This window comes from Elgaria multicarinata, chromosome 11 (genome assembly GCF_023053635.1).
Source record: "Elgaria multicarinata webbii isolate HBS135686 ecotype San Diego chromosome 11, rElgMul1.1.pri, whole genome shotgun sequence".
NCBI classification, from domain to species: domain Eukaryota; kingdom Metazoa; phylum Chordata; class Lepidosauria; order Squamata; family Anguidae; genus Elgaria; species Elgaria multicarinata.
Window position 1 is genome coordinate 28,316,733 of NC_086181.1, and position 27,995 is coordinate 28,344,727.

The 27,995-nt window shown below is 46.4% G+C and overlaps 1 protein-coding gene across 1 annotated transcript in view; it reads right to left on the reverse strand.

Annotated features, from left to right (window-relative positions):
* Positions 1-27,995, reverse strand: part of CD19 (CD19 molecule) — a 31,367-nt gene that overhangs the window by 851 nt on the left and 2,521 nt on the right. Inside the window, exons 3-16 of the mRNA XM_063136878.1 lie at positions 26,002-26,079; positions 23,826-24,122; positions 22,140-22,247; positions 20,579-20,627; positions 18,224-18,297; positions 16,683-16,799; positions 12,849-12,899; positions 11,215-11,274; positions 9,009-9,071; positions 8,844-8,912; positions 7,667-7,735; positions 6,982-7,050; positions 2,308-2,397; positions 1,106-1,186 (exon numbers count right to left, since the gene is read on the reverse strand). Coding sequence (XP_062992948.1) covers positions 1,106-1,186; positions 2,308-2,397; positions 6,982-7,050; positions 7,667-7,735; positions 8,844-8,912; positions 9,009-9,071; positions 11,215-11,274; positions 12,849-12,899; positions 16,683-16,799; positions 18,224-18,297; positions 20,579-20,627; positions 22,140-22,247; positions 23,826-24,122; positions 26,002-26,079 — 1,275 coding nt within the window. The remainder of the gene's footprint in view (positions 1-1,105; positions 1,187-2,307; positions 2,398-6,981; positions 7,051-7,666; positions 7,736-8,843; positions 8,913-9,008; positions 9,072-11,214; positions 11,275-12,848; positions 12,900-16,682; positions 16,800-18,223; positions 18,298-20,578; positions 20,628-22,139; positions 22,248-23,825; positions 24,123-26,001; positions 26,080-27,995) is intronic.

The window sequence follows — 27,995 nt, forward strand, 5'->3', positions numbered from 1 at the left end:
TGGTATTAGGCACAGAATTCAGCAACTTGAGAGTTTCAGCCTTTAGTTCAGTGATAATAATCCAAGTTTCTAGATCTGTAGGTGAGCATCGGCTCTAGGTTTGTGAGGGCCCTTGGGACGTCTTGCCTCTATGGCCCCACTCCTTCAGCAAGTTTACTTTCTCACCTCCATTGTCACCAGCCGCTATGGCTCCTCTACCTATTTCTCATCGTTGCTATCACTGGCTTCCTTGACAAGCAGCAAACCAGTGAACAAGAATGCAGTGAAGTCTACTACTACTCCTTCTCACCACCACCATTGCCTGTGCCAGAGTAAGAGGCAGGTGAACAAGCAATGGTGAAGAGGAGGAGGAACTCTGGGGGGGGGGCTTCTCCATGGGCCTCTGCTGGGGTGGGGGCCCTTTGCAGTAGCCTGGCCATGCCTATCTTGGTGCCAGATGATTAGCAAACTCAAAGTTCCATCTGAATCAGTCAATTTGTGGCCCGCTTCCTTCCTCCCAGATTGGTGCCTTTCCTGTAAAGCTATTGCCCGACTATGGATTTTGGATTTCTTCCAGAGAGTGTGTAAGAGTAAGAACTATTAGAGCTCCATCTGATGAGCGTTTTATTGCACGCTTGTTACTGGGCACACACGGACTTTGCTCAGGTCCCTCACATGACGTCATCTGCCGCATACGCACCTTCCACCCCTTCTGGCCTTCCTCGCACGACAAAAAGAACCCTCATTTAGTCCGATTTTTTTTAAACTCGGAATTGCTGCTCTCTCCTGCCGAAGCAGCGCCATTAGAACAGCAGACTCAATGGGTCTCATGCTTCTTGGGTACTTCCTCTTTTTGGAAGAGGAAGTAACTGAGAAATGAAAGCACGGGCAGAGAAGCGACGGTAGAAGCATGTTAACCCCCAGTGTGATGGAGCTTACAGCAGCCTTTCTCAACCTGGGGTGCTCCAGATGTGTTGGACTGCATCTGGGAGATGCAGTCCAACACATCTGGAGCGCCCCAGGTTGAGAAAGGCTGGCTTACAGGCTTGAAAGTGCATGGGCCCAAATGGCTCCAGAAAATTCCCACGTACACAATACTTTCAACTCTCCACTCCCATCCCCTTACCATTTCCATGTGGATCCAAGCTGCATTCCTTCCGTGAACTGAAGCTGTTGGGGCTTTCCATATTTTCATAAGAATCAGCATCTGCAAGGGAGACCTGATCAGAGATGAACTGAAATCCCAACCCAATTCCTTGAAAAGGACCTACAGGACTGGGGATAGTTGGCAACTGAAAAAAATTGTAGAGTTGTACAACTCCCCCCACCCCGACAATAAGAAATTCAGCAGGTGCAGCTTTCTCTGCTATTTATATAAGGGTAGTGGTGGGAAATGCTTCATCTGCTGGATTTCTGCTTGTCATGCCTCTTTTAAAGGCAAAGGAGCCCTGCCAAGAAAAATGGTGGCCACCTTAACCAACTGGTAAACTAGACATTAGAAAACAACGCCTTCCTTTTTGCTGCTCGCCACGTATGTTTGGAACAGTAATTCTCAGGTAAAAGCATTAATTATTTGAATCTCTGAAAGAACATGGTTGGGAAACTTGTCTGTCAGCAAACATCATCATCATCATCATCATTATTATTATTATTAGTAGTAGTAGTAGTAGTATCCCGCCTTTTGCCCAATACTGGGCTTCAAGGCGGCCTTACAAAATTTAAAACCTATATATTTTAAACCTAGGAAAAGAAATGTACAATTTTTTTTACAATATTAAAACATAAACTTTACAAGTCCTTAACATAGATGGAGGACCAGATTATTCTCCAAAGGCCTGCTGGAACAAACAAGTTTTTGCCTGCTTCCGAAAGCCCATCAAGGAGGGAGCCAGTCTAGCTTCCCTGGGAAGAGAGTTCCAAAGCACTGGAGCAGTGAAGGCCTTCTCCCATGTTCCCACCAAGCGCGCCTGTGAAGTTGGTGGGACTGAAAGAAGGGTTTCTTCAGAAGATCTCAAAGCACGGGCAGGCTCATAAGGGAGAATACAGTCTTTCAGATAACCTGGACCCGAGCCATATAGGGCTTTATAAGTCATAACCAGCACTTTGAATTGTGCCTGGAAACAGACTGGAGCTGTTTTAACGGGAGTTGTATACTCCCTGTAACCAGCCCCTGTCAACAATCTGGCTGCAGCTCTTTGAACCAGCTAGAGTTTCAGCACATCCTCCCCCAATTCTAATGCGCCGTGTCTGGAGAGCCTCAGAATTTATTTTCTCAAACCACTAGATCCCATTTCCCTCCTGGGGGAAGCCAGGTGTTTTGACACTCACCCTCTTCGTTGCTTGTGTTGGGCTGCAGGTGGAGAGACTTACTTGCTGTGGGGCACAAGGCCCCATTCATCTCTTCATAGGACTGGGAGCCTGGTGGGAAAAGCAGGCATGGAGTCATTTATGCTAAGTACACTATGGCGTAGGGTCCCAGTTACATGGAGGTCCTGTCTATGATTTAACGATCTGCAACTTTCCAATATATGACATACCCAGATTGCTTTCAGCTTTTTGAAAATTCCCGAAGCCCAGAATGTGTTTGTCTTTTTTCTGATACTTGGCTCAGCAATACTACAAACAAGAAGGATCTTGGAACTGTTATAGATCACAAGCTGAATATGAGCCAACAGTGTGATATGGCTGCAAGAAAGGCAAATGCTATTTTGGGCTGCATTAATAGAAGTATAGCTTCCAAAACACGTGAGGTACTGGTTCCTCTCTATTCAGCCCTGGTTAGGCGTCATCTAGAGTACTGCATCCAGTTCTGGGCTCCACAATTCAAGACAAGCTGGAGCGTGTTCAGAGGAGGGCAACCAGGACGATCAGGGGTCTGGAAACAAAGCCCTATGAAGAGAGACTGAAAGAACTGGGCATGTTTAGCCTGGAGAAGAGAAGACTTAGGGGAGACATGATAGCACTCTTCAAATACTTAAAAGGTTGTCACACAGAGGAGGGCCAGGATCTCTTCTCGATCCTCCCAGAGTGCAGGACACGGAATAACGGGCTCAAGTTAAACGGAGCCAGATTCCAGCTGGACATCAGGAAAAACTTCCTGACTGTTAGAGCAGTACGACAATGGAATCATTTACCTAGGGAGGTTGTGGGCTCTTCCACACTAGAGGCATTCAAGAGGCAGCTGGACAACCATCTGTCAGGGATGCTTTAGGGTGGATTCCTGCATTGAGAAGGGGGTTGGACTCGATGGCCTTGTAGGCCCCTTCCAACTCTGCTATTCTATGATTCTATGATTCATTTCAAGGCAGAAGAACAGTGCCCAATTTCCAGGCTGGAGACAAAATGGACAATATTGTTTGCTGACCAGCTGGAGGCTGCATGCTTTGTGGATGCATTTCTCTGGGGAGAATAGTGATGGAGGCTGAGAAAGTATGCCTCACTGTAGTAGATTGAAGTTGGATCTTGTAGGAGATAGCAGAGGACAGCTGCAGCAAGTCTCCCCACCCCAAGGGAACATCAGCACTGTTTATAAGAGTGAGCATCATCAGCATTCTGATCTATTGTGAGCAAGACTTAAGTCTGCCCTACATACACAACAGAAAACTGGTGTTTTCCACCTCTGACTGCAGGTGGGAGATTGCATGATTGAATGCTCACCTATATAAATAAGGACATATAGAAAACTTTGGCCCTGCCTTCACAGCGCTCCATTGCCACCACGTTGCCACTAAACCCCACAGTTTCGCTGCTGCAGGACGGCAGCAGGTAAGTTTAATTGCAGGAGGCAGCTTGCGCTTTCTGGTTGCCATTTGGCTCGCCGGCCCTGCCCTCTGCCTAGTTTCCGGTGACCCATCACTGGTCACCATCTGCCCTGGAATTCCCCTGGCTCGATGCCAGAGCAAGGTTACATGGCAGAAGGTTAAGTGCCCGACTTTTCTAACGAACAGCTTCAGGGAAAAGTCCTGCGATGGCTGCGAATTGGTGGCAGCATCATATAACTGATGCAGCACTGATTTGCAGCCACCGCGGGGCTTTAAAGATGTATAGACACTCCTTGATGTCAAGGAGTAAGTTTCCAGCCTTCTCTTTGGCAGACAAGGATTGTGCTTTTAAATGGCCAGTGAGGTTTTTTTTTAATGGCCAGTATTTAATCCTGCAAACCCCTTCTGGTATAATCCAGAAACAGTTTCACCACATGAGCTGTTTATTAGACTGGGCCTTGTTTATGGGTGCTTTGGCTGGAGATAGCTACATCTTCAAAAAGGAACCAATGTGAGCTCTGCTTCCCCTCCCTTTTTTTAAAAAAAATACATTTATATCCCCCCTTTTTTCTCCCAAGGAACCCAAGGCAGCATTCATAATCCTCCTCTTCCTCTCCATTTTATCCTCACAACAATAACCCTGTGACTGTGACTGGCCCAGAGAGTCTGTGACTGGCCCAAAGTCACCCAGTGGGTTTCCATGGCCGAGTGGGGACTAGAACCCAGATCTCCTGGCTCCCGGTCCAACACTTTAGCCACTACACCACACTGACTTCCAGTGTAGACAGATGTTTTTATTCAGACAGGTGTTTGGCTTTTATGCTGCTTGTTGCTGTAATAGGTTTTAACTGGTGGGTGCTGCTTGTATCTTTCCTATGGATTTTTAAAATCTGATTTGGCTTTATGTTTTAATTATAATTTTGTTCTTCTTGGATTTTATTGTTGTTAGCTGGCTTGAGGATTATTTGTAGTGGAATGGTGGGATAAAACTTTAATAAATAAAATAAATGTATAGGGAACAGGTCAAAAAATTCCTCCCACGTGCTTCAGGATGACGGCATGTTTTGTTTATTTGTTTTTCCAAATTCCCAACACATTCATCTATTCTAATGTTTGTTTAGTGCTTCATTTACTTTCTTTGAAAAACAACACCACAGCCTTCTTTCTCATTGTTTGTTTGAACATTACATCAGATCAGAGTGGCCATGTGTCCTACTTTATAGAGGACCGTCCTCAATACAAAGGTGTCCTCTGCTGGAAGGACTGTCCAGTCCAAGTCTTGTTTAAAGATAAAGAACCCATAAATAGGGAAAGTAGGTGCTTTCAAATTGCCCATCAACAATTAGAACCTGGACAGCAGACTGAGGAGGCATACAAGTCACCGGGGGCCTACCTATACATGCTAAATGCCCCATCATTGCTGCGCAGTTGTCCTATACGACGCAGCCGCCAACTTGCAACCACATCAGGCCTTTCACCGTGAAACTGCGCTTTTTCTAAGTGTCAATTTACTGCGACTTTTCCCATTGCTCCAATGTCACTACTGTTGTTTCCGTGCATCAGTGGTGGCTTCAGTTCGCGGTTTACAAAAAGTAGGTGGATCAGGGGTGGATCCCAGCGCAGATGCGGGGCCGTGGGTTTAAGAAGCACAGCAGCGAGTGTGCAAAGCTGTGGATTTCCAAAAAAAAAAAAAAAAATGCAGGCTAGAGCAGAGCGGAGCAACTCATGTCGCTGGAAGTGGAGCCACTGTTGCATCCGGATCATTAGAACAGCGGACTGGCAGCCAGAAAGGCAGCCAAAGGCAGGAGAGCTGGAAGTAAAGCAGTTGGCTATCAGGAAGAGGGCCTTCTCTGCTGTGGCACCCAGGCTGTGGAATGAGCTCCCTAAGGAGGTTCGCCTGGCAGCTATGCTATATTCTTTCAAATGCCAGTTGAAGACCCTTTCTATTCTCTCAGCATTTTAAATTCAATTTTAACTTTGCTGTTTTTAATTTGTATTTCTGCACTGCTGCTGATTTTATCCTGGTTGTGCTTTTATATTGTATTTTATATCATGTTTTTATACTGTTTGTTTTATACTTTGAATGGTTTTAATTTTTGTGAACTGCCCAGGGAGCTTCGGCTATTGGGTGGTATAAAAATGCAATAAATAAATAAATAAGAGATTGGTGAGTGGCCGGCATGCCCCTACTTACATAGCCAGTAGTGCAAACTCCCATCCAGGTCTACTCCAAAGTAAGCCCCATTTTCTCCCCATTCCCACCACCTGACAACAGTGCTCCAATTTTTCCCAGGCAGGATAGCCTGTGCTCACTCCTGCCATTTTACTCTTTTGATTCCGGTTCACAGTGGTGATGCTGTGGAGTTTGTGGAGAGATCAGGAGGTGAAGCGGAATCTTATAGACAAAGCCCAGGACACAGCCATCCCCATAATGGAGAGATGTATTTTATTTCTATGTTAATTGTAGTAATAATTCTAATTTTGCATCTATACATACAAATTAGCACATGTAAAATTTGAGTATATGTGGGTCTTCTTTTGGGGTGATGTGTTTCCTCTTTTTCTGGGCTATGTGTAAAAGAGGACAGGGCTCCTGCACCTTTAATAGTTGCACAGAAGGGGGAATTCCATCGGGGGTAGCTTGCATGTCCTTATTTGCATCTGGTCACACTAAAATCGGCTCAGAGATGGGAGGGGAAGTGGCAAAAGGACTGCCACAAGGGCCAGCTAATTGGTGCTGTGCGAATCTGGTCTCTGGAACAGGGGTGGGCAATGTGCGGTCCTCCAGATGCTTTGGCCTACAATTCCCATCCCTCCTCTGCTGGTTAAAGCGGATGAGTGTTGTGGGCTGAAATGTCCGGAAGGCCACAGGTTGCTCACCCCAGTGCTAGAAGAGCAAGGTCCTCTACCTCCCAAGTCCTATCCTTTGAAGAAAGGTGCATGGGTATTGGACATGCACCGACTCTTTCCGCAGCAGACGTGCCACTGAAGTGATATACGTCTATCTTCACCCTTCAACAACTGTACTTAACTGTTTGCTCCTGCTGAAGAATGATTGGGTGGAGAAGGGATGTGGGTGGAAACATAGATGGTAGGAAAAAGGGAAGGGGCAGGATGTGAGGAGGGATAATTTCAAAAGTAAAAAGATAGCAACTCTACACATCAATCAAGTCTGGAAGATCTACCAGGATCACCTTTGAGATTCCTGCAATTCACAGAAGCAACTTTTTTTAATGCTTACCTGTAGAGGCCTCACTGCCCCCATCCTGCTTGTCCACAGGTGGGTCCAGAGACAGCTGGAGGCGCAAACCTGGGGTGCAGAGACAGAAACCAAAGGCCAGTGGCATTTTAAGTTGCATCAAAAGAAGTATCATCTCCCAATAGTTGTATTCCATGTATTTCAGTTTAAGCCAGGTTGGTGATTAAAACTGGTTCAAAACGGAAGCGGCGAACATGCGGGAGTCAGCACACTCATTCCCTTGATCGTGACTCCAACAACCCATGGTTCAAACAACCCATGGGCTGTTGTTGCATGCAAACTAGGCCAAAGTATGCAGTATTAGTCCTCCAGTCAACACCACCATACCAACACCTCTCTCCTGATCTTTGCTGAAACTGCTCTCTCCCACCTTCCAGTGGACATACCAACAGTACAATCTGTTTTATAGCAAAGACTCTTAGGACGTCATTTGCTGAAGGTGCTAAGAATTCTCGCTTTGAGTGCTCTACTTCCCTTCGGAGATCGAGTCCCCAGAGCCCCGCAGAGGAGAGGAAATGACTGTTAAACCAATTCAAGTCTGAAGTGTAGAGGCACCTCTTGTTGGCACTGATAAGCACCTAACCGCCCATAGTTCCTGTGGAGCAATATCATACACTGGATTTGCAGGGCACAGAGAAGGTTCTCTGGAAAAGCCCATGTTCAGTACCTGCTATAAGTCGTGCTGCGCCAGGACTCAAACACGGCTCCTCTTCTACGTTTTCATAGTTCTCACCATCTGTTCAGGAGAGACAGAGAGACGTGACCCCCACTGAAAGGACTGAATGGCTTTGAGTGGTGTCTGTACTTTGAGTTGTTGTCATGGGCAACCCCGTCTAACCCCGATGAGAGCATTTTCTCAGGGCAACAGCCATACCAGGATGGAAGGGGGGAAGTGGATGGCATCCCCATGGCAACTCGCTGCGATTACCAGGACCGTGGTTACCACAGGCAAAGTTGCTAGCAGGGACTGGCGGGGCTGGCGTGAGGGCCACCAAGGATTTTAATCTGCAGCCAGCAGCAGTGCAGAGTCGCTGGGAGAGATGTTACCATGGCAACAATGTTTCCTCCTCTGTTTCTGGGCCAAATTCAACAAATTAGCACCAAGCGTCTCCTCTCACCCATTACACCGGGGAGGGAGAAACTTTTTTTGGCCCAAGGGCTGAATTGGTTCTGGACAATCATGTCGGAGGCCATGAACCCACAGTGGGTGGAGCCAAAGTGGGTGGGGCTATCCCACTGCTGACCCCCCAATCACACACCCACACACCACCCACACACTAATACTTTGCCCCTTATACATTGCGCCTCCCTCACTACAGTCAGTTTTTTTAAAGCATGATTGCAGTAAGGGGGGATGATTTTTTGAAGGGGGAGAGTAGGATCAGCCCTTCCCTCCCCAGCAGCCCCCCAAATGCCCCCCTTTCACTGCAATTAGGTTTGAAAAAGGCCCCATTGGAACCCAATGGAGGCTTTTTAAATGCCTTAACATAGGCAAAATTGCAGGGAACAGGCAAACGGCCTCCTCTGTGATCAGTGATAGAAGACAAAGGTATTGCTCCAGTGTCCTTTAATCCTGACATGTTGTGAGATGACACTCTTTCTCAAAGGAAGAGGTCTCCCAATTCTCAAATTAAGTGGGGGGGGGAAGTAAATGTATCTATTAAATTGAGAACTGCAAAAACATTCTTGCTTGTGAAAGAGTGTAACTTGAAATAAAGAATACTATATTTTCTACATTTTCTATATTTTTCAAACACACACGTGCGCGCACACAAATAAACAGACGTTTGATATCTATTGTTTCAATGGGCTGCACCAGCCTCAACACCTCGCAGATATTCTACCTTCGTCAAGTGGATCTTGGGCCTGATTCTTAAGGGCCTTCTGGGAATTGTTAGCATACAATGAGTCCGCTGTAGGTCACAAGAAAGCAGTTGGTAAGAAAGTTAGGCTCTCATAACACCTGCCAGCCCCACCTCACGGATAGCGCCCCCTCCACTTCCCATTACCTGAGTCCCAATTGTGGGAGCCGGACTTCGTCTTCGCCTTGCTGTTTTCATAAGGGGATGCTTCTGTGGAAGGAAGAACAGCGGCTGTCAGTTCATGAAGTCCAGCAAGAAAGAGAGGGGATGAGGGGGAGAAGGGTTTGCACACAGGAAGTCCCAGATTCAATTGCTGGCATCTCCACTTAAACAGGCAGCAGGTCTGAGGAGGAACTGGGCTTCTTCCCAAGACCCCAGGGACATTTTGGGAATGGAGGTCCACCACACTTGGAAGGCTACACTGGCTGGGGCATTTGTAGCCCTACAGACCTGGGGGGAATCCGCACATCGTACCGAGATCGCTTCTAAGCGACCAGTGCGGCGTGAAAGCCATCATGTAACTTGCCTTTGGAAGAGCCAACGAAGAGACATCCTTCCCGCCGCCACCACCCACAGACCTCCTCGCCGACCGGCGAGGAGAGCTCGGCTGAAGAAGGCGGGGTGGAGAGCGGAAGAAGCTCTCCACCCCGCCTTCTTCCCCCGAGCTCTCCTCGCTGGTCGGCGAGGAGGTCTGTGGGTGGCAGCAGCGGCAGCGGCAGCAGGAAGGACGTCTCTTCGTTGGCTCTTCCAAAGGCAAGTTACATGATCGCTTTCACGCCGCACTGGGATCGCTTAGAAGCGATCTCGGTACGACGTGTGGATTCCCCCCTGGAGGGTACCAGGCTGGAGGAAATTAGTCTAGAAGATAGCCACTGGCCTTGCTAGCAGAAAATGATGGAACTGAAGTCCAAACATATCTGGTGGGGAACCAGATTGGGGAAAGCTCTGACAAATGAGGTCTAATGGGTAGAAGACAGGGTTCAAACTTTTGTCATTTTGCAGCTATGGGCCTCGTACTAATGCTCAATATTTGTTTTCTATCTTTAAAGGGAGAATAACACTTTTGGAACTGTGGTATTTTGAGGGGAGAGAACTACCAAGGGGAAATCATTCGAGTTACTTATAATATTATGGGCTACGCAGGTTGCCTTTAGACCAGCCTTCTCCCAACCTGGTACCTTTTAAAGGTGTTGGACTACAACTCCCATCATTCCCAGCAGCAAGGCTGCTCTAATGTATGGCCTGCCAGCCAGCTATTGGCAATGCCTTTCCAAAACTGGACAATAACCTACCCGTTGGAGCCTCTTCTACGTCATGATACAACGGGAACTTTTATAAATATCCCACACAATCACTCCCTTGGCTCCTCTCTCTCCACCTGTCTTTCACAATGGGGCTAAAGCCTAACAAGCTCATCCCTACATCTCCCTACTCCCAACAGGTCATTCCAAGATAGTTTGCTGCCTGAGGTGAAGGACAAGATGGCATCTCAACGGCCTTATACAGAAGCTGGTTGGACTGAAGATGGAATCTTCAACACTGGTGACTGGATAGCATCCTCCACCACATCTGAGGCAGCAGATAAGTTTAGAGGGTGGGAGGAGGGCCAGAGAGGCTGTCTGGCGGACATTGCTCTGTCCTCCAACAAAGCGAATCGGACAGAGTATTCCTGAGGAATTGCTGGAATGCTGCTCCCCACTGCCTCCGAGTATCTGCTGCTTGAAGCAGTTGCCTCACTCTGTCTAATGGTAGGGCCTGCCTTATTATTTATTTATTTATTTATTACATTTATATCCCACCTTTTTTCCTGCAAGGAACCCAAGGCAGCATACATAATCCTCTTCTCCATGTTATCCTCACAACAACAACCCTGTGAGGTAGGTTGGGCTGAGAGTCTGTGACCAGCCCAAAATCACCCAGTGGGTTTCCATGGCCGAGTGGGGACTAGAACCCAGATCTCCCGACTCCCAGTCCAACACCTTAGCCACTACACCACACTTGCCTTGAATGCTCCCCCAGGTCTCAACCTAATCCAACTCCTAAGACTGAACGCTCATCAGTCCACTTTCCCACCCTTTGGAACCAAGGATTCATTTATTCATTCAGTCTCCCATTCATTGAGCATTTAAAAAGAAAAAGAAAGAAAAAACAACCCCAAAACACACAACCCTACAATCCCTTTTTTTAAAACCTTCTAAAAATTAGGGTTTCCCACCCAGAGAGAGTAGCATGCTTTTTTGCAGTTGCCCAGGAGACAGCTAGAGTGGGCTATTCCCCATTTCCTAATAAAATGCAGGAAGCCAATGGTGAAGCAATCTCATGAGCTGGCAGTACGAGAGAGAGAGGTTTGTACCATTCAAAACCACATCTCCCTGTTTCACTTCTTCCTGAGTGTTCTCGTAGTTGTCGTCATCTAAAGTAAAGCAAGAACAGAGTGACTAAACTTCCCGCAGCCCCATATGCCCTGTTCCCCATTGAGCCCCCCCTCCCATTTGTCTCCTCCACCCCCCACTAATATGCTGACATTTGGCGGTGGCGCATCAGCAGCAGGGTTGTCAGTGGGGGGCTTCCTGCGACCCACCCCTCATCCGAAATAACCCAACTACAGTCCCCTGCATTCACCTTGCCCAAAGGGCTGCGGCTCTTCTCTTTCTTTGGAACGTGAGTTTCATTCATACCTTCTAATCCAGCGGTAAAGAACCTCAGGGGGTCAAATGACAGCCATGCCCTACTTTTAGCTCCACCCTTTTCTACCGGCTCCACCCCCGCGCCCCCTGACTACTGATCACTGGGTGGCTTTCTGGCTTTCATGCAGTTTCCCCAATCCTAAAAGGTTGAAACGTGTCTCCCTAAGGCTTTGTTATTGGCAATAAGAGCTTTAAGCTAGAATAAGCTGGTATTTGGGGTCTTTTGGTCCCACCCCTTTAGCCTTCAGCCTCGCCCACCCCTGGAATGTGGCCCCCCAAGAGCTTCTCTGGAATTGAGTCCGGCCCTCTGGCTGAAAGAGGTTCAGTACTGCTGCTCTAATCTAGGGTGACCAACTGTCAGGATTTCCCCGGATTTGTCCTGGTTTTTGTTCTTTCCATAGTGTCAGGGGGGATTTTCTATAATTTTCAATAATGTCCTGGAATGACACACCTTCCCCTTTAAGGCTGCCATTAGCATGGCAGGAGGGAATGACATGCTTTCTTGAGGCACATCATTCCCCCACCCCGAGCTCCAATTGAGGTCTTAAAGAGGAAAGTGGGTCATTCGTGGACATTATAGAAAAGGCCCCAATTGGAGTGGATGGTGGTGGTGCAGAATGAAATCCTTTCCCCTCCTCCACTCCAATCGGGTTCTTTAAGGTGGCGCGGGAATAACGTACTTTCTGCAGGACTCAGAAAGCTGTTTCCCGACACACACGCTAGGTGTCCTCTTTTTTGGTTTCCCAAATATGGTCACCCTACTCTAATCAATTTCCCCAATACACTGCAGCATTGGGTGGGTGGGGGGTGTTATAGGCAAATAGATGCCAGCATCAAGTAGTGATATACATACTGGCAATCAGCCACATGGGTCTGAACTCTTGCTCTGTTTTTGGCTCTCAACGCAGCTGTAGATGTAGAACCTCCATTTCCATGCAATGAAGCAAAGGATTCTGGGCTGCAGGGTGCGCAAACCCACAGAAGGGTGTGGGTCTCCGTCCACTTCCATTTGGCCGAGGTTTCCATCCATTTGCCCTTTCCCCCGTCCCTCTAAAGCAGTGTAACTGCAACATGGTGTGCCCCCCCACCCCATCAGGGACATAGTATATCACACACACACACACCCCACCGCCTGCCACATTGATCCAGTTCAAGAGGTTTAATCAGCAAAGGGTTTACCAAGCACCCAGTTGGCACCCAGTAGATGGCTGTCATACTACACGTATGGCTTGGGGCCCAAAAGTTCACCCAACAATTTACTTCTTGCCTCCCCACCCCCACCCCGCCTCACCCCATATACCATCTGACTTGAGCTCTGTTTCACTGTCTGGGCATTCATACTCTTCTTCATCTGGTAGACAGAGAGAGAAAGGGAAAACAAAAGAGAGCGAGACCATTGTGCGTAAGGCCTGAGAGTATTTATTATTATATTATTAATATATTTAATTGTACCCCGCCTTTTGCCCAATACTGGGCCTCAAGGCGGTATTACAAAGTTTAAAACATACATTTTAAAACATAGGAAAAGAAATGTAAAAAAAAAAAAGAGTTTAAAATACACAACCAAATTATAAGTCAGTAGGGGGAGAAAACAAAACAAACAAATAAACAAACAAATAAACAAACAAACAAGGCGACGGGCCCTCACCTTACCCTTCCTCTCTGGTTGGCTCCATAAATATTTACGACATAGGCCTTCGCCAAGGGTGGGCAATCTTTTTGCCCCTGAGGGCCAAGCACTGCAATGGGGGGGGGGGCAGGTTGGGGACTGCATGACAGCAGTGGGAAGGGCCTGGCCTCCCTCTCCTCTTCTACCCCCCCACCACCTTCCCCCCCCACACACATACACACTGTTTCTTATGCACAGAGCTTTCCCTCCCCCCCCCACTCACATGCACTCATCTCCTCCCCGTTTCAATGTACAGGGATGGGGAAGTTTAAATCTCCGCAACTTCTGTTTTGAGATTCCATCTCGCCTCTTCCTTCCTCTTCTGCTGCCCAGTTGATGGGGGGGGCTACTTTCACAGTGCTGCGTTGCCATCATTTTGCCTTTAATCCCTGCAGTTTCACTGCTGTGGAGTGGTGGCATGTAATCCTGATTGCCATTCAGTGCGTTGGACCTGTCCCCAGCCTGGTTTCTGGAGACCAATCAGTGATCACCGTCAGCCCCGGAACGCCCCGGCTCAACGCCGGAGTGAGACCACATGGCAGAAGGACTATGGTGACCTCACTTCAGGAAAACTTAGGGTAAGTCCCTGACTTTTCCAATGTGCAGCTTCGAGGAAGAGCTCCACAGTGGCTGCAAATCAGCGGCTGCGTTGTATAATTGACACTGCACCAATTCACAGCTGCCACAGGGCTTAGAAGACAGCACCTGGTGTTGGGAGCAGTTGTTTCCAGCACCTCTCAACTGGACAGCTGGAGACAAGGCACAGGGTATCTGACTGAGGGCCACATATGGCCTACCTAAATGGCAGATGAGAGGGTACAACGCTCTTCCGGCAGCAGGCCTACCCAGATGAATTTTAAGAAGTCTGTTGTTATCAGTTTTATATATTTTTAATCCATTTAATGCATTTTTATGGTATTTTTGTTGTTATCGATCCAGAGGGAGAGGCAGGTTTTTTTTTTTTAATTATTATTATTATTATTATTATTATTAAAGAATTGTACCACTGCACATTGCAAGTGGGAGGGATTGCATTATGAAATCCTCTTTCATATTAAAAGAAAAATAATACCTTCCCTGTACCCAGAAAACTACTTGGACAGGGAGAAGACTTCCCACGTCACCTCCCTCCCCTCCATTTTACGCATGCAGGAATTTATGCCCATCCGCCCCAAGGGGAAGCATTCAACCATGAGATTTCCTCCAGCCATAGTCTGAAGTGGAACAGTCCAGGAACAGGTATCATCTGCTGCTTGTTGTGTAGTCAACCAAAGTTCCTTAACTCCTCCGCCCCGCAACACCCATAAGCCATGGTTGTTTCTGCAAAACTGTGCTCTAAATGTGAGCATTGGCAATCCAGCACCGCAGTTGTGGGGGGTGAAGCGTGGCAGAACCACAAACAGCTGCTGTGATGTGGCAAGTTATGAAGGCCTGGAACTTTTGCACAACTGTAGTGCAGCATGTGGGGCTGGCCGTGCGCTGATCCCAGGGGCTCGGCTCCAACTTGCCGTGAGCTGACATTGTGACAAGGCCCCAGGGGTGCTTGAGCAAGTGCAAACCCTCCGGGCCCTGCCCTCGGTGCACCAATGGCAGAGACAGGATTCTCAACCTGGGAAGCTTCACCTTACATGAGGTGGTGGCTGTTTTTTTTTTAACCTTCCTCTCCAAACAGCTTTACACATTTCCTGTGCTAAACGTTCTGCATCCTGCCCTAATCTCAGAGACGCTCATTTTGCAGCTCGACCACAGGTGTAACTGTTTCGTCAACCGTTTTTCCCCACCAGCATTTGCAGTAACTATGTCTGAACGTTTCCCTTGCAGTGACAGGAAATTCATAAGTCAAGGTTTGCAAAAGCATTAGAACATGTCTTACAAATGGACTGCATGGGCCCCTGCTCAATTCAGTAGCATTTGTCAGAACATCCCAGGGGATCGAGTCCCATTGGACCACATCTGATGGGTCTCCCACTCCGACCCACTTAATGGCATCCCAAGGTCAACAGATCTCATGCTAGAGGCAATGCTCTTTAAGCCCTCACGTCTGAAAGTGCCATCACATTTTCCGTTCTGTTCGCAAGCAGTTTGAAACAGAGGAAGCATCAGCGAGATTTTGCAAGATCCACACGGAAAAAGACAAGTAGCCCCCGAGCAAGGAAATATATTTCCAAAACGCATCGGGCTTATTAAAGTTTTTCCTGGCACTTGGGAACATTTTTCTCTTCTGTTTTTGGATACTATTTATTTATTTATTTATTTATTTATTTATTTATTGCATTTCTATACCGCCCAATAGCTGAAGTTCTCTGGGCGGTTTACAAAATTCTCTCTGGGCGGTTTACAAAAGACACAATTGGTGCCTTTCCCTCTCACTGGTTTTTCTGCAATGAGAGAGCAGCCAGCAGTGTTTCCTGTGACAGCCGCCTGCCTGATCCCTTGCTCTAAGGGGGTCTTCAGAGTGAGAGTGAACAGCTCTCAAGTGGGCAGCCGCAAACCAATCTCTCACTCTGGGCAAGAAATCAGGCAAGACTTGTCTGTCACACAAAGGTAGAGTGAGAATATGAAAAGGAGGACAGGGCTCCTGTATCTTTAACAGCTGTACTGAAAAGGGAATTTAAGCAGGTGCCATTTGTATGCATGCAGCACCTGGTGAAATTCCCTTTTCAGTACAACTGTTAAAGATACAGGAGCCCTGTTCTCCTTTTCATAGAGTCGTCCTACACAAAGGAGACAATGCCTTGGCTATTTTGTGTGATGGGCATGGCTATCTAGGCTAGGGTGACCCTATGAAAAGGAGGACAGGGCTCCTGTATCTTTAACAGTTGTATTGAAAAGGGAATTAATGCAGGTGTCATTTGTATATATGGAGAATCTGGTGAAATTTCTTCTTCATCACAACAGTTAAAGGTGCAGGTGCCCTGCCATCTTTTAAATCTGGTCACTCTAGTATAGCTCCTGCAGCTTTAACTGTTGTGATGAAGAGGGAATTTCAGCAGGTGCTGCATGCATACAAATGACACCTGCTGAAATTTCCTTTTCTATGCAACTGTTAAAGATAGCGGAGCCCTGTCCTCCTTTTCATAGGGCCACCCTAATCTAGACAACTAGCTGAGCCCCATATGCCCCACTCTGAGGAGTGGACTTTCCTCAGAGTGAGGCATTGTGGCTGAGGTGGTCTTGGAGACCACTTGTGCAGGCGGAGACCACTTCGTCCACAATGCCTCCTCAGAGTGAGGCATTTGGGGGCCTGGATGATGCTCTGGAGAGCCCATCCGCCTGATGTCTTGCTCTGAGGGAGTCTTGAGAGTGAGAGACGGGGTGGGTGTGCAGGGGGAGCAATGAGGGGAGCAACGGCCCATATCCTCCCGCCTCAAGCAACAGGACAACTTCCACTGCCACAGCTGCTTTCCCTGTTACAGTCCGCATACAAACTACTCTCCCCATTCCCCACTTCCTATCCAAACATACCTTCCATATCGGTGGTATTGGGCAGGATCTTTTCTTTCTGAAGTAACTGCCCGCCACTCCTGGGCCTCATGTCTGGCAGCACATTCTCGTAGGACAAGACATCCACTTGCTCCATGCCTTGTGGGGTGGGGAGAAATGGAAGCTCCATCAAATATCATTCTCCCCTCACCCCTGGTAACAACGTCCACAAGGGTTGCTGTGTGTTAGTCAATCCAATTGCAACGAAAACAATATAGCGTACTGTGGTACTTTTAAGACCAACAGGTTTATAAGCTGCAGAAGCATCTGATGAATTAAGGTAAATATATGAAAAAGGAGGACAGAGCTCCTGTATCTTTAACAGTTGTATAGAAAAGGGAATTTCAGCAAGTGTCCTTTGTATGCATGCAGCACCTGGTGAAATTCCCTCTTCATCACAACAGTTAGAGCTGTAGGAGCCTTGCCCGCTTTTTTATCTGGTCATACTAGGCAGGGCTAATGGAGCTTTAACTGTTGTGATGAAGAGGGAATTTTATCAGGTGCTGCATGCATACAAAGGACACTTGCTGAAATTCCCTTTTCTATACAACTGTTAAAGATACAGGAGCCCTGTCCAACTTTTTCATACAGGCACCATAGATGGAGACTCTAGTGCACAAAAGTTTGTGCTATAAGAAAAAATTTATTCTTAATGGTGCCATAAGGCTTTTTGTTCCCCCACCCACCCTGCCCCCATGTTAATCAGATTTTATCTTCAGCACCACAAAGAATCAAACCCTACCCTGTGCCTGTTTGCATTCTCTTCCCCTCCTTATTGTTTTACTATGATTTTATTAGATTGTAAGCCTATGCGGCAGGGTCTTGCTATTTACTGTTTTACTCTGTACAGCACCATGTACATTGATGGTGCTATATAAATAATAATAATAAATAATAAGGAAGTTATTATTTTGCAGCTGCCTCGCACTTTCATGAATCGAAACATAGTTATCTGTTTTAATTTGCACTTCTCCAAATTTTGCAATAGAGTTCTCCAGTCAATTAAAATAATGTATACAAAAATGCATATATTAGGGGAAAGTACATAAAGCATGTGTATATTAGTGAAAATAACATTAAAAGGCATTATATTAGGAAAATTGCTTACAAAGGATTGTGACCAAATGGTGGATAAAGATGCTACAACCATTAGGAGAATTGTACACAAAAATAAAGTTCTAAAGTTTTAAAACTTCTCAGTGTTTGGGAGGAACCAAATTTAGAACTGACAGTATTCTTAAAGTTAAGGAGAACCAAACTTAAGATTGGAAAAGGTAAGAGAAACCAACATTTGCAGATTTGTCCATCCCTATTCTCACATGAAGACAAAAAACAACAAGCTGTGTTGGTCTATAAGAAAAAATCCAAAAGCCCTGATCAGGGAATACTTTTATTAGGACCAACCAAAATGCACAGAATTGTAAGCAAGCTTTTGAGTTCTGCAGGACTCTTTATCAGGCTAGATGTTAGGCAAAGCTGGGGTTGTGGGGGAATAGAAGGGGAAAACCTGACCGTTCACTTACCATCATCATTTGCTGGGAGTAAGCGAATCCCATTGGAGACCGGTGCCTTGTTCCGCTTAGCATGAAAGTACCTTCTGGAAATCCAAGAACCACAAGGTGTTAAAGATGCCAAGGCATGAATTTGATACGAGCTGCCTTGAGACCCCTTGTGATGCTAAAACGCACAGCATAAATTTAAAATAGACTAACAAATAATAAGTGAACATCGCAGGTTGTACACCTGATTCCTGATACTCTGGTGTCGTGTTTCTCAGAGAACTCCTGCTTTCAATGGGAGGCAAATGACGAGGCCTACTAGGTAATCCACAAAGCTTTTATTAAGCAACAAACATCTCTTCTACCTAAAGAGAGTCGAATCTCTTGGAAATTTCTCCCTAGGCAAAACTATGCAAACTAAGCAAGACAATTGTCCAACCAAGGAGAACAGGAAGCCTTTTCCTAAACGCTTGTAACTTCAGAGAGCCTGGTGCGGAGGCAGGTTCTGGCGCAATCCTAGTCAGACTGACTTTCTCACGCCTTCCTTCCGCTCCATGCATTTTAGCTTCCGGTGGACCCTAGCATCAGCTAGCTTGTAGGGGTGCTCTCCTCCGAAAGAAAGCTCACTTCCCACTGAGTGTATAGGATTTGGCCTTGAGGAGATAAGCTCTGGAGAGGGCTGACTCCCTGCTGGGGTATCACCCGTGAGAGCTTCCTCCCCCACTGGTACAGGCTGGCTGGTGTCTGGCGCCACCTCCTCTATTTCCGATTCTGAATACCTGAAACACCTTCTCCCAAAACAGGAGCAGTAGGGTTAGACATGACATCTGGACTCTAGTTGCAGGATTGTTGGGGGGCCTATGAGTTAGGAACGGTTGAGAACCCCATGGAAGGCAGGAAGTCTGCCCATCCCATGAAGAGCCCAGTGAATTAACTGGTGTCAAAGGCCTTAGCTAGACAGGGCTTTAGCCTGGGGCGAGCCCCGGGATTGTCTCTGTGCGTCCACATGACACACAGGGGATCCTGGGATCAGGGAGGGATGATCCCTCCTTTGCCCCGGGATCTCAGCCTACACTTTAGGCCCAGTTTTTCCGCGGTCTAAGACCGTGGAATCTGGCCGGGCGTCGCAGTTTGTCCCGGCTCCTCACGGTTCCTCATAAGGAGCCAGGACCTCCTCAGGAGCTCTGCACCCATCGGGGGTGGGGGAGGGGGAAATATATATATATATATATTTAAAAAAGGACTTACCTTTTGCGCAGGAGTGCTCGTGTGCTCCTATCTCTTCAAAAAAATGGCAGTCATGATGCCTCTCCCTCTGAGGTCATCGCGCAGCATGTGTGAACAGAGGGGGAGATCTCGCAATAAAAATATCACGGGATCTTCACCCCTCTGTCGTGCTAGCTAGACCGCTAGGTCTAGCTGAGGCCACTGACTGCTGGATTTGGCAACGGTGCCATCAGGGTAAGACTTTGGGGCAAATATCTATGGCCTCACTCAGCAGGATGGCCCTCAAATCCAGGAGGTCTGGCTTATCACATGTTGAAGTGAATAAAATAATGCATTTTACCATCTAAAGAGGGCGCGCATAAGACTATTATGTCTAGGGTCTAAAATTACTTAACTGCGGTACTTGGACTTGGAAAACTGAGGGATCTTTGTCTGCTGGTGGGTACAAAGCCCAGAAGATATATCAATAGGGACTCAAGTGTGCAATACTCTCAGATAGAAACTCCCTACCTCCAGTTCCTTGAGATCCTTGTACTTCTCACACTCAACATCTTGTTCAACTGGGATTATCCAGAGCTTCCCTGTTCTCCAGCCCTGTCTTGTAGGGCAGGGGGGCAGAAACACTTTCAGCCCAAAGCCCAAATTCCATTTTGGAGAAGTTCTTAGAGATTACATTCCAGTGGCAGGACCAAGAAGAAAAGGGTTGGGGATGAAATACCCACATATTTTAGCTTAAGGTCTTGTTGCCAGTAACTAAGCTCTTGGAGAAATTTATCTACCTTTTAGATTGAGGAAAAAGCTCCATAAAGTTCAATAAAACAGCTCCGTTTAGTGGCTATATTATAGCGCAATGCTGACTTTACAGCCCAGGGATATTCCATGATAATTTTAAATAGTGCAATACCTCTTATCTTTTAAAAAGTGAGATTACTGGAGGAAGGCATGGGAGACGTCCTGGAGGTTGAAGGCATCGTGTAAAGGACCCACAAACTTCCGTGAGTGGCCAATCATGAACGGACAATAAATTGCTCTTGTAGAGATGCTCTATGTCTCTGTTGTAGGGACAGCAATTGACTTCCCAGATTCCCCCTCTAGAGATAGTTACTCATGTTCTGCCCACAAGCCTTACTGCTGTCTCATGCAAATACTTGCCTCTTGGCCGGGCCCTTCAGCTTCATCTGCTGCCTACGAGTGCGAATGGCTGAACAAAACAAGCAGATGGGGAAGGCTCATTATAAATCATCCTCTCCCATGCACATTAGTCTATATCAGGGGTGGGTAACCTTTCGCACACAGACACACCCAGTGGGCCACGATCCCTTGTGGGTAATGTTGGGGGACACATGCTAGTAGTAGGTGTGGCTGGAGCCAAAAGTGGGCACGGTCACCCCACATTCGCACAAATATACACCAGCCCAATCCAGTCACAAGTACACCCTGTCCATCCATTCTCATACAACCCACTGCAATTTGCACTGGGCAAAAACTACAGCTGCAGTTTTCAATGCCAAAAAAGGACTCATTCATTTCAGCAGATCTGGTTTTGGCAATAAAAATTGCAGGTGCTTGGCCCCCAATTTGGATCGGGGCACTGGCATTGCTGTGTGTATAGAGGGTTTTTAACCCTTTACCCATTATGACCTGATATGGATCACTCTCTCACACACACTGTGCCTGCAATATGCATTGCTAAAAAAAAGACTCCCCATGGATCATGTAAAATGGGCTAAACATTTGGGTTGTCACATAAGAGCTTCTCTCCTACCCTATCTCGATTGGTTGATCTGCTGTGGTCATGGGATAATCATAAACATTCTATCTGCTCATGGGAAGCTATTCATATGAGACTGTTGAAAAACAGTGCAATATGACTGTTATATGACTAGTAGGGGGTGGGGGAATCATATAGGGCCTCGTTCAGCCTGAAGGCCAGGTTCCATTTCGGAGAAGCTCTTGGAGGGTGCATTCTAGGGGTCAGTGGGGTCAAAGGTAAAAGGAGGGCAAGGACAAAAAACCAAAACAGCTTAAAGCTCTCACTGCCAGTAACCAAGCCTTAGGAGAGGCATTTCAACCTTTTACAATGGAGAAAAAATTGCTGAATAGCCGGGAAATGACAAAACTACTGTTGGTCAGGGGAAAGGCTTTGACCTTATGGGGACCCCCAGAGGGCTGGATTTAGCCCTCAGGCCTGAGGTTCTGGACCCCTGACCTAGAGACAGACGTTATAGATAAGGAAAGAGTACACAGATGAGCAACGTTTTGGACAGGCTGGGGGACTGCAGGACAGTGGGGCAGGAAGACCAAAGAAGCAATGGGATGAGCTGGATTTCACACATCTATTTGAAACAATAATCAGCGAAATCTTTAGCTTGTAGTCTCTAGTCTAAGGCCACAATCTTATACACACTTGCCTGGGAGTAAATGCCACTGAACGGAATAGGACTCGCTTTTGAAATAGACGTGCATAGAATTGCACTGTAAATTATTTAATTAAAAAGAACAGCTGAGAAGTTGATTACAATAAGTAACTGCAGAGGATATATGGCACTATAAAGTGAATATTAGGGCATCGTTTTGCCTAAAGGGCAGACTATATTGTAACAGTTTATGTTGGAAATATTCAGTTTGGGCTACATGGGCCAGGAGAACGAGTTACAGGAAGAATGTGATCATTAATTTCTGTGATTCAACTTGTCTACGTTCCCATACTCACTACGCTGGAGCCGCAGGAAACAAAAAAGGAAGCTGAGGCAGGTAATCACATATCCCAGGGATACAGTCCAGATTATCCAATGTCGGTGTTGAAATTGTAGCCAAAAAGCTTTTAAGTGGGGAAGAGGAGGGGGAAAGTGTTAACGGTAGATATATCAATGCATTTTTATTTGTTACATTTTTATACTGCCCAATAGCCAAGGCTTAAAAACCTTACAGACATAATACTATAGTGTAATATTAGAAAACATTTACATACAACATAAATACACACACTCACACACACACACACACACACACACACACACACACACTTAACAATCAACAAATCCCAGGTTTTTAAGATTCCAAATCTTAAAAACCTTTTCGTACGATGTCTAATGCCTGAGACCAGAGCAAGATCTTAAACTGGCACTGGAAAGATGACAATGTTGGCAACATGTGGGTCTCAATGGGAAAAAAATGGGGGTAGACACCACTGAGTAACTATAGAGCTACTATAGAATAGGAGGGTTCTAACCCAAAACTCTCGAAGTGGCCAGGAGAGCTGCACAAAAACCTGGTCAAAGTTTTTAACACAGGGGAGGGCAACACATGGCCTACAGGCTGTAGGAGGCCCCCTGTTCTTTTCTGCATCTCCTGCTGCCTCCACATTGATGCTGAATTGATGCTGAATTTCAGCAGTGGATGGTGAAGAAAAAAAGGGTGCACTTTCATTCTAAAATGCGCCCAGGGGGCATACACCTTGTTTAATGCAAAATAGTGCTCCCATGGAGCTCCATCACACTAGTGATTTATTGCACACTCACCATGCCTGGTATGTGAATTTGCAGTGTGGTACTCACATGACGTCGTCCCTGATCTGCACTCATTTCACCCCTTCCCCCCCTTGTTGCGTTTTATTTTGCTGTGGGGAAAGTCTGGATTATTTTCCCTCTCGCTTTTTCCTTTGTTGAGGGGGCGTGTGCTAATGAAGTCTTGCTGACAAAAGGGGAGGGTGGGGTGGTTCTCCAGCACATTGTTGTAGGGACTTGTTAGGCAGTTGAATGAACTTTTTAGTGCACCAACACACACACCCTCCAATCCCCCCTTCATTGCTCGCAGAAATGGAGTTCAGATGAAACCTTAAATCAGTAATCACTAGATAACAAAGCCAAAGCAAGGGGGGGAAAGAACCCACACTCACCAGAGTACCACAACCAATGAACTGGAGGAGGAAGGAGAAGGGGTGGGGTGGAGTGGAAGAGCAAACAAGCGAAAACCCACATGAAAGGGACCGTGTGTGATGGAGCCCTTGACGCACTTATGAAATGGAGGTTAAAAAACTCGGAGGTAAACCAGAAAAACAAAATGCACCTTTTTTTCTCGCTGCCAAAATGCCACTGAGATGTGGCGGCAATTTGGCAACAGCAATTGCAGTAGTGTGTGTGTGTGTGTGTGTGTGTGTGTGTGTGTGTGTGTAGACCCTGGGGGCTAGAAGTTATCCATCCCTGTTTTAACTGGTGAGAAACACGGGGACCGAAAGGTAAGTCAGTCAACCAAGGCAAATTTTGTTTTACTTTCAATTTTGCTTTGTTAAACTATGGGGAGTAGGAAACGCTTACTGGTCTATTGCAAATCACCAAAAGATCTACCAGTAGATCCCTGATCTACCTTCTGACTGCCCTTGCCTTACACTGCGCCATACCTGGCTTTGATGTCACCTTCAGCTGAACAAGTTGCGTCTGATTCTTCCACCGACAGGTGTAGTTCCCAGCATCTTTGAAGGTTACTGATGGAAGGATCAAATAGGTGACATTGGGCCTCATGTACTGCCAGTACGGAAAGGTGCGCCGTATGGTCACATTCATCAGCACTGTCTTTTGGGGCTGTGGCTCATCCTGAGTCCAGAGCAGGGACCCGCGTGTCCAGTTGCTGGGTATTGGAGCATCACAATCTAAATATTCCTGACTCCAAGCCAGGTAAGAGTCGTTTTCTTGGTACCCTGCAGTAACAGCTAAAACACAGTTTTGCCTGAACAAACACATTGATTGAAATTTTGAAATCTGAAAGCAAAATGTTAAATTCTGGTTTAAATTCTGATTTTAACAGACACTTCAACAAGCCAAAAATCTTACTGATAAGTTTTCAAAGAAGCAATGTTGAGATTGTATGTGTCAACCTAGTTATTTTCCATCTTGGTTTTTTTTTTAAAAAAAACAACACCTCAGTCAAAAAGTTTCTATAATTCCACACCCCTCCCCCAGAATGGCTTGTGAAACTTTGGCCAATAGCTACGCAACAACAACACCCCCAAATACGTACATCCATTCCAGTCTGCTTTACACACCTTGACTTATATAAAAGGGGTTACTATTACTATTTATCCAATCAATCATTCCCTCCTGCCTCCCTTCTCTCACATTGGGATTGGTGGTGCAGCTAGGTAATTGTAGACCCTGGACTGGAATTATCTGGGGAACAGGGGAGGCTTGAGATGGCCATGTGAATTACTTCAGTTCTGAAACATATAGCTAACATTTTATTTTGCCTCTGCCTCAGCGTCATTTCATGCTTTGCAACTGCTTCTACATTCAGAGCTTTATCACACCAGCGTTATACTGTACAATCACTGCGAATTGCATGCAAAGGACTCTAAAGTTTTCCACCTTATAATCTGTTTTGACTGTGAAGTACTCCCACGCATCCTGCTTTAATTGTGCTATAAAGGGAAAAGACCTGCCCTATTTTGCTACTAGTTTCCAAGCGTGTTTTCCGAGCGGCCACTGGGGCGCAGGAGCAGGATTTGATATGAATTAAACAAATGCTTACATCTGTGTAAGCTTTAAAGATAAAGACTTCAAAATTGGCACAGTAACAGATATTAAGGAGAGCTTTAAGCATACCAAATTCGAATTTGATTGGGTCATCCATTGATTTTTTACATTTCCCCCCTTAAACCCATTTCATGCAAAGGATCTTAGGAGAGCTGCCGCCCGGGGTGTGATTTAGCAACAACAACGCCGACAGCTTAGCGCTGTAGGGGATAATCCGAGGGAAACAGGTACGTGGGATGAAGCTTTCAGTGGTGACTGACGGCTCCAGTGTCAGTGGGACGGGGAATCCACTCCAGGTTTCAGTCAGAACCAGTCACAACTCTAAAGGAGCTATCCAAGGTGCTTGGATATCTCCTAAGAGTTGTGGCTTGTTCTGACTGAATCCCGGAGCGGATTTACAGCCCCACTAACATTGGAGCCACCAGCCTCCACCGTCTATATTCCTGATAGGTGAGAACCAGAACAAAACTGTTTGCCAGTTTTGATTTTAAAAAAAAAAACAGCAGCTAATATCCTGAGCGTGTGCCTCTTTGAATTTTAAACTCACTTAAATCAAAACACAAGAATAAAATAGTTTGTTTCTGCTGCCCTCATGCTCTCATCACCTGCCAGTCTCCGGTGGTCATTTGAGGGAAGGGGGGCTGAGCTGCAGGGTCCTGGACTTTGGTTTCATGGTGCAGCCCTAGCTGTGCCACTGGGTGGGACTGTAATGAATCAATAACCAATCCCCAGCCAGCCCTCCCTGCCCTCTCATCCAAAGGAACTCTCTCCCACGTCCTAAACTAATCCAGGCCCTTGGTTTTTATTCTACCAATCCACACTCCTATACCATTCAAAGCCCCCCCCTCACATTTAACGCCTCCAATCCTCAATAAAACTACCAGTAGCTTTAAAAAAAAATCTAACAACTTCAGAAGTTTCTCCCCTGAAAAGCTAGTTCACTTTCAGCGCTCCCCAAGAGCAACAAGCCCTTATTGAGGTGGTGGAAGGATTAAGCGCCCCCATTTCCCAGTGAATCATGGGAAGCGAACCCTGCCATGGACTTACAGGGCGAGGAAGAAGAGGAGTTGTTGTTACCACTTGAACTTTCCATGTAGTCTTCGATGTCCTCAGGGTCATCATTACCTGAAGTAAACAGACAGAGATGATAAGCCTGGCCCATTCTTTCTTCAGCCTAGGCAATCTCTCCTGCCCTCCATTTCTCTCCTCCACACCCTCTTTTTTATGCTGTACTTTCTGCCACTAAACCAACCCACTTTGCTTCTGGTCACAGAATGCTCAAAATCCACCTTGCCTGAAGGGGCAACGTGGCTCCTTTCCTTCTTTGTAAGTAAGTGTCATAGCCTCCAGTTCTACTGCTTCTCCCAGTCTCGTACACTAGGGTGACCATATGAAAAGGAGGACAGGGCTCCTGTATCTTTAACAGTTGCATAGAAAATGGAATTTCAGCAGGTATCATTTGTATATATGGAGAACCTGGGGAAATTCCCTCTTCATCACAACAGTTAAAGCTGCGGGTGCCCTGCCCTCTTTTAAATCTGGTCGCACTAGTATAGCTCCTGCATCTTTAACTGTTATGATGAAGAGGGAATATATATGGAGGTTCTCCATATATACAAATGACACCTGCTGAAATTCCCTTTTCTATGCAACTGTTAAAGATACAGGAGCCCTGTGCTCCTTTACATAGGGTCACCCTACGTACACCATTTGGGGGTTCTGTACAGCGCCAATGGGTGATGAGAGTACCAGGTACTGACTTTTGCACAGGTCATCAGCCACAGTGGTCTGAGCTCTGGTGCCCAAAGCAAACTCAGATGTACAATCTGTAACCTCCTGCAGTGAAGTAAAGGATTCTGGAATGCAACCTCTTGTAATGGAGCAAGGGATTCTGGGATGCATAGAGGTTATAGGAGGGTATGAGTCAATACTGTGCAGGTTTCCAGGTGTCCCTTCCAACTCTTGACTCTATATTTGTGCGAGTAGAGCTATAACTGTGTATTATCTTGAGTTAATGCCCCTTAAGACCTGATGAAAGATAGCTGATAGTCTTTTAATATTCAGGTGATGTGTCTAATGGGAGCTGAGAAGGCCCAAGAAGACATAGATCAGCTTTCTCTAACCTCTGGTGCTTTCCAGATGTGTTGGACTACAACTCCCATTGGCCGCACTGGCTGGGGATGATGGCAATTGTACCCGACACATCTGACACCAGCCTTACTTAAATGGTAGGTGGAGATGATTCATCCTTCTCCTCTCCACCTCCCAATAGTAGCCAGGGATAGAGGAACAAGCCAGGTCTGTGTGTAAACAGGAAACCCAAGGACAAGGCTGCAGTTTTGGAGTGAGTCTGGAAAAGACATAGACACTTGAGTTGCTCTCTTCAAGAATCTGTGGCACAAGTGATTCCCCAGGAAAACAGGTGGGGGAGCAGTATTTGTTGGAGTGCTGATGCTGTGAGCTTCCTGTTCAACCTGTATATGTCTATAAACAAACCTGGTGTTTCCAACATGGTGCCCATAGGCACCAATATTTCTGTGAATATCTCCCTTGGAGCCAGTCAAGCTCCCTGCCCATCCTGTTTTATTTATTTTAAGACTTGTTTTAATTTTTCTTTTAAAGAGAGGCTGGCATGTTGCAAAGTGAAGTACTGCTCTCCAACACCATCTTTATTTGGGTTTAAAATAGTAGTTTTGTTGTTACGCAGTTCAGGCCCCACCTATGCCTTGTACTTAGGCTTTTGGACAAGATTCTTTCAGCCTCACCCGTTTGTCTTCTGGGAAATGGATGGGGTTTTTTTGACTGGCTATGTTCACCATGGCAGCCATTTTATGAATGCCCAAACCCCCCACTATGGCAGCCATTTTGAGAGCACCCATGACACTCGCTCAAAATTCCAAATCTGCCCACTGGCCCAAAAGTGTTGGGAACACCTGAAATAAACCAGATATCACAAAAATGCCATATGCCCCCAGTACCTCATTCAAAAGAAGTCAAAAACCTATTCTCACAAAATGGCAGCTATGATGGGGGTGTGAGCA